Raw genomic sequence first — 12,686 nt, 5'->3', positions numbered from 1 at the left:
GCACAGGTGGGGGTCTATGCGGTTGCCTGCCCCTTTTTATTGATTCCTTTTTAACAGATCGAGAGTTTAGGGTACGTGTGGGTTCCGTATTGTCAGACATCTTCCTCCAGGAGAACGGAGTGCCTCTGGGCTCCGTCTTGAGCGTAGCCCTTTTTGCCATAGCGATCAATCCAATTATGGATTGCATTCCACCTAATGTCTCAGGCTCTCTTTTTGTCAATGACTTTGCGATCTACTGCAGTGCCCAGAGAACATGCCTCCTGGAGCGCTGTCTTCAGTGTTGTCTTGACAGGCTATACTCATGGAGTGTGGCTAATGGCTTCCGGTTCTCTGAAGAGAAGACGGTTTGCATCAACTTTTGGCGATATAAAGCATTCCTTCCGCCATCCTTACATCTCGGTCCTGTTGTTCTCCCACTCGTGGAAACAACTAAGTTTCTAGGGCTCACATTGGACAGGAAACTTTGTTGGTCTCCGCACGTCTCTTATTTGGCTGCCCGTTCTACATGTTCCCATAATGTCCTCAGAGTTCTTAGTGGTTCATCTTGGGGAGCGGATCGCACTGTCCTGCTTCGCTTGTATCGGTCCATAGTCCGATCAAAACTGGATTATAGGAGCCTCATCTACTCGGCCAACCCTCTTACGCCGTCTCAACTCCATCCACTATCGGGGGTTACGTCTTGCGACCGGAGCATTATACACTAGTCCCGTCGAGAGTCTTTATGCTGAAGCTGCCAAATTACCATTGACCTACCAGCGTGGCGTACTGCTTTGTCGGTATGCCTGCCAGCTGTTGTCAATGCCCGACCACCTCTCTTTTCAGTCCTTCTTCGCCAATTCTTTCAACCGTCAGTATGGATTGTATGTGTCTGCCCTGCTGCCCCCTGGAGTCCGCTTTCGTCGGCTGCTTCGACAATTGCATTTTGCCCTCCCTACCACCTTCAGAGAGAGTGAGAGCCTGACACCACCTTGGCTCCAGGCTCCGGTTCATATTCATCTCGACCTCAGCTTGCTCCTGAAGGAGGGTACTCTGGCTGCAGTGTATTGCTCATGGTTTGTCGAACTTCATGTGCAAATGCCAGTCACACCTTTATTTACACTGATGGCTCCAAAACTGACGATGGTGTTGGCTGTGCCTTTGTCGTTGGGGCCATCACCTTTAAATACCGGCTCCTCGACCAGTGTTCCAGCTTTAAGGCCAGCTTTTTGCTCTCCATCAGGCCATTCAGTATGCCCACCGCCACCGCCATTCATCGTATGTACTCTGCTCTGATTCACTCAATGCTCTTCAGGGGCTTGGAGCTCCATATCCTGTCCATCCCTTGGTGCAACGGATCCAGCAGTCCCTCCATTCTTTTGCTGATGGTGGCTCTCCTGTCAGCTTTCTGTGGGTTCCTGGCCATGTAGGAGTGCCTGGGAATGAGGCTGCTGATGCTGTAGCCAAGGCTGCAGTCCTCCTGCCTCGGCCAGCCTCCCATTGTGTCCCATCATATGACATTAGTGGGGTTGTTTGTAAGAGGCTTGTGTCATTGTGGTGGGATACTTGGTCATCACTTCAAGGAAACAAGCTCCAGGCCGTAAAAACATTCCCAACTCCTTGGACAACCTCCTCCCGACCATCTTGGCGAGAAGAGGTCCTTTTGACCAGGTTGCGGATTGGGCATTGCCAGTTTAGCCACCTCTACTGCTCTCTGGTGACCCAACCCCGCAGTGCCCTTGTGGTCATGCATTGACAGTGCGCCATGTTTTATTGTTAAAAGATCTCACATTAACAAAAAAAAAAACCTTTGTTTTAAAGGTTGAAACCCCAACTCATGTATCATATCCTTGACACACTGTCCCCTGTTTCATGAAAGTACAAATTGACGTGCCCTTCTCTGAACTTTTTCGATGTCCTCTTTCAATCCGATCTGTTAAGCATCCTACACTGCACAACAGTACTTTAGCATCTCTGTTGCAACTTGTTAGTGCTTTGCCAATATCTCTGGTTCACTTTCCCTTCAATATTATCTACCTGATTGTACCTATTTAAGTTGGTCATAATTGTAAGTCCTGGCAGCCTTCAGCTGAATTGGCAACCTTCACTTTGGTGAAATTTATTGTATAACCGAAATTTAACAGATTACTTTTAGCACTCATGTGGATGACCTCACTCTTTTAATTATTTATGGTCAACTGCCACACTTTGCACCATACAGATGTTTTGTCTAAATTATTTTTCGATTGGTTTTTATCTTCTGATGACTTTATTAGACATAAATGACAGCCTCAACTGCAATCAATCTAAAAGGGCTGTCTAAGTTGTCACCTAACATTTATGTAGACAAAGACCAGTAGAGGGCTCATAACATTTCCACATAGAATGTCAGGTATCTGTTTCACTCAATAATTTTCCATCAGGTACTGCAAAATGTGACTTTTTTTAAAGGAAATCAGAAATAAAGTTCCACAACTGGGATGATACTCCATAGGCATACAATTCGAACAGATGCGACAAATGTGGCTTATAGATTACAGGATAATGCAAGACTTTTCTTCTTCTTCTTCTTCTTCCTCTCTCTCTCTCTCTCTCTCTCTCTCTCTCTCTCTCTCTAAAAAGGTACTCCTTTTGTCAGTACCTTGGTCATTGGCTTGGAGACAGTAGCATAAACTTTGATGAAATGGTAATGGTAGAGAGAGAGAGAGAGAGAGAGAGAGAGAGAGAGATAAATGGATAGTGTTCAGTGCCTTTGTATCTATATTTGCATTGCTTTGGGTTCCTCTCCGTATCTTTTCTCTGGAAATGACAACTCCATTTGCATCTTTCCTTTTTCTTTGTTTTTGAAATTCCCTATGCCCTTCATGAATCTAACTTCACTCTGCTTTACACCTACATTCACATTTCGCAGACCATTGTGAAGTGCATGGTAGAAGTGTTTCCCATTGCACTACATATTAAGATATCTTCCCATTCCATTCACATATGGGTTGCTGGAAGAATGATTGATCAAAACCTCTGTATGTACTGTAATTTATCTGATCTTTCTTTCCTGGTGTCTGCAGTTGAAATACATAGGCGTTGTAATTTACTCTTAGATTCCTCAGTTAATACTGGTTCTTAAAACTGTGTAATTAGTCTTTAACATAATAGTTGTTGCCTATTTTCAAGCATTTTACTGTTAAGTAAGGTCAGACTTGTCACCATTTGTAATGCCCTGCTTTGAATACATTCAAATCAACTGTTGGTCCTAGATGGTGTGGGTATCACATGCTTCTAAAATAGGGCATACACCAATGTTTTTAACCAGTCTACTTCATTCTCCCAGTATTCAATCAATGAACCTGCTCTGAAATCTACTGAGTCTATGTGATTGTTCCATTCCATATCAGCACAAACTGTTACAATCATGTATTTATGTGAGTAGACTGATTTCAGTTTTGAATAGTTGATATTGTAGTCACAGGAAACAGCCTTTCTCTAGAACGACATTTTCACTGTGCAGCAGAGTGTGTGCAGATATGATACTTCCTGTCAAATTAAAACTGTGTGCTGGACCAACACTTGAACTCGGGATTTCGAGTCTCGGTCCGGCACACAGTTTTAATATGCCAGGAAGTTGAAACCTTTCTCTATTTTTTGAGGAGCAAAATTTTTCATTTTCAGAAATGAAACTTTGGTTACCTTAAATTTTCCAGCTGTGCTCTGTGTTCCCTTTGACTTGATTTGAAAAATTCATTGTTTACATCCCTCTTTTCATGTCATGCTGTGTCTATCTGAAATTGAGGCCATGACTGACTTCTCTACTGAAACCCACTTCTGCCATCTGCTGTTTTTGCTCATGCCTGTTACATCTAGTAAATAGAGGTACTCTTTGTGTATAGAACTGTATACTCTTTTATAGTCACTTTAGTGCACCATGATGATTCTGTGAGTAAGAGTAAGACTATAAATCCAAAGGTCTGGTATGTAATCCTCAGTTTGTATTGTCTCTTTAAACTGTGGCAATGATTTATTAATGTGAGAAATGTGAAATCCTACTGTCCTTAAGACCATGTTTAAATGTAAGTCCCCCTGTAACTGGACGAGTAAGTCAGTTTGGAGAAAGTCAAAGGCATGCCATCTCCATTAGGACCACACCTGACCATCTCTCAAATTGAGGACAATTTTAACTTTTTAACCATACCTTATAATCATTTTCTCAAATATTTTCTAAGAAAAATTAAATTTAACAACATTATTACAATCTCAATCAATGTGCACTCTTTTCAGTTTCTTGTTATAGTTCCTGACACATTGTCTTCATATTAATACCAGCTGAATTATCATCAGTGACAAAATTTCTAAATAAAAATGTTTCCTTTATTCTCAGGAGTTAAGAATACTGAAAAATTTCTCATCATTAAAAGCAATCATTTCTGGGCTACAGTCAAATCCGGTGTATAGACTGCAGAAATCATGGCAGCTTCTACCCAGGGAGAAGGTATAGTAACTTTAATTATTACTTTGTGTTGTAGCGTGTGATCATGTAACTGCCTTATTGTAAAAGAATTAAAGTGCCTTATTGATCAGATTAGTTTACAACAAACACTGACTATTAAAGCTCTCAAGAAAGATACTGAAGGAAAATTAGATGAGCTAAAACACATATAGGAAGGGTCATTCTGAAGGTATTGTAAAAGTAATTCAAGTAACTGTTTTTTCCATGCTTACAATTATCATATCTTCTCATATTAGTAGCCCATTGTTATATATAGGAATGCACCATGCAAACAAATCTTTCTTTTCTGAAAGTTTCTCAAAGATGCTTCCAAGGATCTAGATTGTGTGGCACACAGTGTGCGCGCGTGCGTGCGTGTGCGCATGTGTGTGTTAATAATTTGATAAAATGTGAGACTAAGTCTTGGGAAAACCAGCTATTTGCTATACTTCTCACTTTTCTCAAAATCTACAGAGTGACTCTACTACTGTGGATGATCAAAATATGAAATAAAGTCCAAAGATTTCAGAACATCTGACATAGAACTGAAAGGACCATGTAGATTGAGAATGCTGTGGATTATTTGTAACAGATGAGTTCATACAAAAAAACTAGTAGGCAGGTCCTAATGAATAACTGTGTCACTGGATTTCATTTGAGAATCTTTTGTTTTGTAGTGGACCCCGGTGTGCTGAGATAATACTGAGGTGTGAAAACAAAGGTCCTCTTGAAAGTGTAGATGTTAACATATGACGGCTGTTCAGTAAAGAATGATCATAATTTTTGTGCTAAAATTTATTCTCATGATATTCTGTTAGCTTAATGTGCAACAAACACACCATAGTAGTTTCATTGTTGGAACTCCTGGTCCCCAACTGTGTGAGGCACACAATGTCAGACATGTTCAGTATTGCCTACTGCTGCAATGGAGGTAACATGCGAGGAACAATATGTGGCTTTGAAATTCTGCTTTTGTCTGAACAAATCTTCAGCTGAGGCCCATACAGTGTTACAGGAGACCTTTGGAGAGTCTATTCTTCCCTACAGCACAGCTCAAAGGTGGTTCAAAATGTTTAAAGAGGGGAGACAATCAATTTCAAAGGAAGGTGGACTCAATACTCCAGTTACTGCTCTTGTGGAAGAAAACATAAACACTGCTGCTGTTATTGTGAGAGAGAGGATCAACAAATTATCTTAAGATCACTTTCTGAAATACTGAACATTTCATTGGGTGCCACCCACATGCTGGTGACAGAAAAATTACACGTGACATGTGTTTGTGCATGATGGGTTCCAAGGCTGTTGATTCCTGAACAAAAAGGACATTTGCATGCAGGTCTGCATGTAGTTAAGGTTGATGTTAGAGGAAGATCCAGAGTTTCTTTCAAATATAATCACTGCTGATAAAACCATTTTGATCCTGAGAGCAAACAGCAAAGCTCCATGTGGAAATCTCCTTCATTACCAACGCCCAGAAAAGCAAAAGTGGTTACTTCTGCTGGGAAAGTTGTGGTCATCTCATTCTTTGATATTCATGGACTGGTTTATCAGCTGGGTGCTGCACCATGATGATGTGTGGCCGCATATTGCCATTGCTGCTGCTGAATATCTTAAAAAAATCAACGTGAAATGCATCCCTCACCCTCCATATAGTCTTGATTTAGTCCCATGTGACTTTTTTCTGTTCCCTAACATAAAGAAACGTCTTCAAGGGTGGCATTATCAATAAACGTGGTGAAGGCTGTGGAGATGTTTTTGAAGGACCTCTCAAAAAAATTATATGCAGTGTGTATTTGAAGATTGGAAGAAATGCTGGGACAAGTGCATTGCATTCATGGGCGACTACTTTGAGAAGGACCATAAAAATTATGAGAATGTGTAAAGGTATGTTGTCAAAAAAAGTTGTGAACATTCTTTATTGAACAGCCCTCATATTATGACATACAATGAAAAGCTATTATTGTCAACACCAAAGCAAGCAAATACTTCAGCTGAGTTAATGGAACAATTTAATGAGGCAACGAGTTTTGCCTGACTATATACAGAACAAAGGCAAAATGAGTTTGGTACATTTAATTATGGACAATGTAACATATTTTACTGTTTAGCAGGTAACACTTTGATGATGAATTTTATGCTTTTTGGTGCCTTAAGTTTTAAATCACCATGTAAGCTGTTTAAAATGTCTTTAAGCTTCCTAATGTTGATCTAAGGACTGAAACAAAATATAATGAATAATTATGTATGCAGCTCTTGGTAGTGAACTATGACATTCCTTAAGTACTTAGTAGCTATACAGCATCATCTTCACAAATTTTATTGACTTTTTACTGTCTGACTCGTGAGCTTATAAATTTAATGTCATACTTGAAGTTTTTTGGTTTGTTTCTTGCAGGTGGAACTGTTTGAAGAACTAGCCAGGATATTTAGTGAGGATAATAATCAGTGGGCTCAGCGTGAACTACTTATGCGAGAAGGAACAGCAAAATTTGCTGACACAGTTGGTGAAAATGACAGGCAGTTACAAAAAGTAATCCAGCGGCAGCATAACAATAGTGGAGTATGTTTCAGCAGTATTACATCATCTTACTAATGGTGAATTATAGTCTAGCATTTGAATCCAAAAGATTTCATGGTAATACTGTAGTTCACATATGCATTAATAAGTTTAGAGACACACAACACACATACAAATACCTGTCCATACTTGGTGTTTGCACTGGTTTTGTTTTTTTAGATTACTCTTGATTAGAAACCTTATTCTTGACTTTCTGCTCTGACAAAAAGTTTTAGAGTTAAGGTCAATGTTCAAAACATCTGAGTCATAAAAAAGACCACTATCTGCAAGTTTATTCCTCAGACTTCTGTCTCTAATTCTGCAGCCAAGTTGACCAGCTCACTCCTGGGTAGGATGAGTGGGCTTGGGTCCATGTAAATTACAGCAATCCACTCTGACAGTTGCCTTCTCACAAGCAGCACATAATGTCTATATCTTTCTCAACCTGTAGACAAGTCTCTGTTCTACAGAGATATAATGGAACACACAAAATTAACTTACAAGATTTAGAGGCAGGTGGCACACATGACTGTTATCCTGTAAGAGTTAACTGATGGCTATGGCTGCAAGAAGGACAACCAACCGCAAAGTTAAAAATACACAAGTGTCAAACAATTAACTAGAGCAAACAGGATAATTTCAGGAGGAAAAGAAGCCAATGAATTACCATTTTTCCATGTCCTTTCATGAGCAAAGGACTGACTCAGAGATGAATCAACATGTTAGCTAACCTTTCCCAGTCTAGTGACCATAAAAGTTAAAACTCTATTTCTGCATTTAAATGGCAATATTTTCAGTTCTCTAGTGCAAAAAATGGCTCTGAGCACTATGGGACTTAACATCTGTGGTCATCAGTCCCCTAGAACTTAGAACTACTTAAACCTAACTAAGCTAAGGACATCACAACATATACATGCCCGAGGCAGGATTCGAACCTGTGACCGTAGCGGTCACGCGGTTCCAGACTGAAGCACCTAGAACTGCACGGCCACACCAGCCGGCTCAATTCTCTAGTAATAAACTCATTTGTTGGGGCTCAAGTGGAAGGTAAATCCTTGTATAGTATTTCTTGTTTGATACTTCGTGTGTCAGTTCAGGATAAACCGAATAAAAACAGTTTTAATAAAATGTTATTAAACACAGGATTTTGTCAATTGTCTTTTCAGAAATTTTATTTCTTTTTACTGAATCAATATTCCTTGGAGACAATGGTCAAAACACAGGATATTTCTTTTGATACAAAAGAATAGGGCCAACACATTGTCCAATATTAAAGGCTATATTGACCATTAGCTGGTGTTAGCAGAAACAAACATTTGAATATATTAGCTCAACAAACTAGTTCTTATAGACTCACAATGAGAGTGGTAGATCCCTCAAATTCTCTCATACTGCTGTGGGTTTTATGACTCCAAATTAATAGCCACTATTCTAACAGACACCAAATATATTCCAGAGACTTAAAAAAACCACTCTAGCATACACATCCATTTTTCTTTGAGGCACATTGCAATTGTTGTAGTTGCAGAGACAAGGACATACTCCGCTTATACAGAAAATGTCCAACTGAAAACTGTTCCCAAAATATGCAAATCTCATGTAAATATTATTCATTGAGCATCCACCTAGACCAGACTAAACATACGGAATGCCACATGTTGAACAATGATCACCACTCCGTAGAACCACCTGCCACTAATTAGTAACAGCATTGTACGCACAAGTCTAAGTGATATGAAGATCTACATACATACTCAGCAATCCACTGTGTGGTGCATGGTGGAGGGTACCTTGTACCACTTCTAGTCATTCCTTTTCCATCGAACTTTCAAATTGATTGAGGGAAAAGCGAAGGTCTATGTGCCTCTGCATGAACCTTAATTGCTCTTACATTGCCTTACCAGTACTCAAGCAAAACATATGTTCACAGAGCAGGATCATTTTGCTGTCAGTTGCAGTTTCTGGTGCTCTAAATTTTCTCAGTCCTGTTTTGTGAGAAGAACAGTGTCTTCAATCCAGGTTTCCCATTTGGGTTCACAAGGTATCTCTGTAATACTTGCTGGTCATTCAAAAATACTGGTAACAAATCCACCAGCACACCTCTGAAATGCTTCAATACTTTGCTTTAATCCAATCTGGTGAGGATACCAAACATTCAAGCAGTACTCAAGAATGGATCCACAAGTCCTTTGTAGAAGAGCTACACTTTCCTAAAATTCTCCCAATAAATTGAAGTTCCCTACTACTATCCTTATGTGCTCTTTTCATTTCATATATTTCATAGATTTGCAATGCTATGTTTATACACATCTACAGCTACACTCCGCAAATCACCATGAGGTGCATGGCAGAGGGTACATCCCACTGAACCACTTATTTGAGCATAATAGGATTGTTTTTCCCAGTCATCTGCATTAACTTACATTTTTCTACATTAAGAGAAAGCTGTCATTCATCACACCAAATAAAAATTCTGTCGAAGTCAATGCATATCCTTCTATAATCACTCAATAACGTTACTTTGTCTTATACTGCAGTGTCATCATCAAACAAGTGGCTGCTCATCAATCAGATAATTTTATGTATAGAGAATAAGAACAGTCCTGTCACACTTCCCTGGTCCACTCTTCTCAGTACCCTTGTCTCTGAGGAACAATTTACTGGTTTCTATTTCTTAAGAAGTATTTCAGCCACTCTAATATTTAGGAACCTGTTATGTATGTGGGGTACCACATCAAATGACTTCCAGAAATATGTGAATAGGGAATCTGACTGTTTCCTTTCATCCATGGTTTGCAGGATACTGTGCAAAAAAAGGGCAACGTGAGTTCTGTCTGAGTTATGCTTTTTAAATCCGTTCAGATTTGTGGAAAGAAGAAATTTATTATATTCAAACTTAGAATATGTATAAGAATTCTGCTGCAAACTGACATTGGTCTGAAATTTTGTGGGTCTTTTCTTTTACCTTTCTTATATTAAAGAGTCACCCGCAATTTTCCTCAGTTGCTTAGCACTTTGTGCTGGGCGAGAGATTTGTGATGAATGAGAGCTAAGTAAGAGGGCAGTGGAGCAGAGTACTCTCTGTAAAACTGAATTCGGACTCCATCCGGACTTGGTGACTTTTTTGTTTTCAAATCTTCCTGTTGCTTCTCTGCTCTCATTACGATGTCTTTCATACAGGAATCTGTGCGACCATTATAGGAATCTGTGTGACTTTTATGGGAATCTGTTCGCATAGATCATCACAGTTTCAAATCTCATCAGACAACAGTATGTATGTGAAAAACTTCTTAAACAAAAAATTTAGAATTTCAGCTATCTTTCTATTGTTTTCTACTGTTACACCAGACTGGTCAACAAATGATTGGACAGCATACTGATTTTATGTAGGACCAAATTTTTTTCAAGTTTTTGGTGAAATCTTTTCCTAAGGCATGATGGTGTAAGGGTTTTTTTAGTTGCATGATTTTTAATAGCTTCTGCCTGTCAGTATTTCCACTATTTCCACATTTACTTTTAAACCAAGAGTGCTACAATCTCAGCTTCCTCAGTATTTCAAATTTTGATATTAAACCACAGAGGATCTTTACATCCTTAATCTAATTACTTGCCACATGCTACTTCAAAGCACAATTTACAATCAGTTTAAACATTACCTACCATTCCTCTACATCCATCACATTGGAATTATAGTCCAATTAAAATTACTTGATAGTTGACACTTCAAGGGTTGGAACTGGTTTCCTCCAATCAGTGTGTTTTTCATCATGCCTGAATCATTCGCTGTTGCCATGCTGCCACAACATACACGCGTTTTATACACAGCACTAACCAACCACTTCAGGATCCTTTCACAAAAGATGGCATTCAGCACCTCATATACAGTTATTATAAGCACAGAAATGGCTTACATTAGATAAGCTTTGCATAGCATTGCATGAAGCCAAATTCTTGAAGGCTACAAATAGTCATTGTAACTGGGCCATCAGAGTGATAAATTTATCACCATAATGTGGAGGACTGGTGTAGTACAGTGGTTAGCACGTAAACCTACCACGTAGAAGATCGTAATTTCAAATCTCACCAGGTACAGTGATTTTTTATTATTTTTATTCAATTAATTAGTTTAAATGTAATTTTTAATTTTGAATACTTTGCAGCATCATTTTCATCATTGTACTGTCTTTTTTACTTGCTCTTATTTTTTCATCCTATCATTCTTTTTTTCATTTGGACTCTGCCTGTGTTGCCTATAATCACCTACCAAGTACAATTAGAACTGCTCATTGGTTGGTAACACAGCCACTTGTGTAGCCAATGTGAGGTCAGTCTCAGGTAACCAATGATGCGAGAAATTACAGTTGGCCTCTAGTGTTGAAACTGAATTTTTTTCTTTCTTGCGTTTGCTCATAGAGGTTATCTTTAATCACTGTGAACAAAGTCATCATGACTTTAGTTCTGCCACAATTGTTCATCACCATTTTCTTGGATACATTGCACATAACAAGGATGTGGTTAGGTCAGAACACGAGCTGAAATTCAGGGCTACAAAATGCATCATATGCTGCAGTTCAGTCATTGGGTACTTAAAATCAACTGTTGACAGCGCATCTTGCATTTTCATTGTATCTCATGGGGCTACTTCCAAATTTGTTCTGCTTTACACATTAACAGCATTATTTTGTGAAGGGACCCACCGTATTTGTGTATTGCCTGTAACTGAGCAATAGACAGCAGCCGATGTGGCAACACTGTAGTGACATCTGAGAGATGTCAACTGCAAAGTAATTTTGATTAGACTACAAGTGAAATCTGTTCATTGTATAAGTAGGATGCTAACAACTGCTCATCTGCTCTTTTCAGCATAGTCTTATCGGTGGATTTGTTAACTTCATAGCAACCATCATCACAATGATGACATTTTGACAATTAATCTCTGTCTGTACACGGACTGTGACAATAAGGTCAGACCTCTTTGTAGCTACAAAGTGTAAAATATTTCCATTGTCAAACTAGCTGCTTGAGACAATTTTCAGAAAACATGTTCAGAACTACTTCACAAGACTCCGCATCTACAACTTGTGCTGAATCCCTAGATGTCCCTGTCTATACATGGTATGTTAAAATCACTTCCAGCTAAAATTGAATGATCTGGTTATTTCCATGTTACTGGGTGTAGATTTCCTGTGAATGAGTCTACAATTGTTACGGGGAGTCGGGTGGCTGGTAAAAATGGCAATGATTATCTTGAGGTTACCTAGGCTGGTTACTAGTGTCATGCCAATTTGAATGCTATGATCACTCTCCTTCCTATGGCATCTAATGCCTTTTTGATACACATTTCAAGCCTCACTGAATATTTAGAAGTTTTCTACTTTTGGGTTTTTATCTGATTCTTGGTTTAGAAAATAAATTAAACTTGAAAGATTTCTTGGAGGACAGTAAATTCAGGGACTTTTTTGAATTTTTCAGCAATTTACTTTTAAAATATCAACAGCTGAAGCAATTACTTTGTGTGTGGTAAGATTTCGTTCTCTGCATATCAACTGGCAAGCATTCATCAGAGGACCTCAAACTATCGCCTGGCCTAAAAAGACCCACGGACTCTCCACTACTACTCAGCTACCTGAGTAGCAGCTTCCCATGTGTAGTTCACCACTGATCTATCAAGAG

At 39.1% G+C, this 12,686-nt stretch overlaps 1 protein-coding gene across 2 annotated transcripts in view; it reads left to right on the top strand.

Annotated features, from left to right (window-relative positions):
* LOC126272618 (ral guanine nucleotide dissociation stimulator-like 1) overlaps positions 1–12,686 on the top strand; it is a 518,089-nt gene that overhangs the window by 468,180 nt on the left and 37,223 nt on the right. For both annotated transcript variants that reach the window (XM_049975577.1, XM_049975576.1), the window contains exons 8-9: positions 4,349–4,459; positions 6,852–7,016. In XM_049975577.1, coding sequence (XP_049831534.1) covers positions 4,349–4,459; positions 6,852–7,016 — 276 coding nt within the window. The remainder of the gene's footprint in view (positions 1–4,348; positions 4,460–6,851; positions 7,017–12,686) is intronic.

This window comes from Schistocerca gregaria, chromosome 5 (genome assembly GCF_023897955.1).
Source record: "Schistocerca gregaria isolate iqSchGreg1 chromosome 5, iqSchGreg1.2, whole genome shotgun sequence".
Taxonomy (NCBI): domain Eukaryota; kingdom Metazoa; phylum Arthropoda; class Insecta; order Orthoptera; family Acrididae; genus Schistocerca; species Schistocerca gregaria.
Note: the sequence above shows the minus strand (reverse complement) of the source record. Positions and strands in the feature narration are given on the sequence as shown.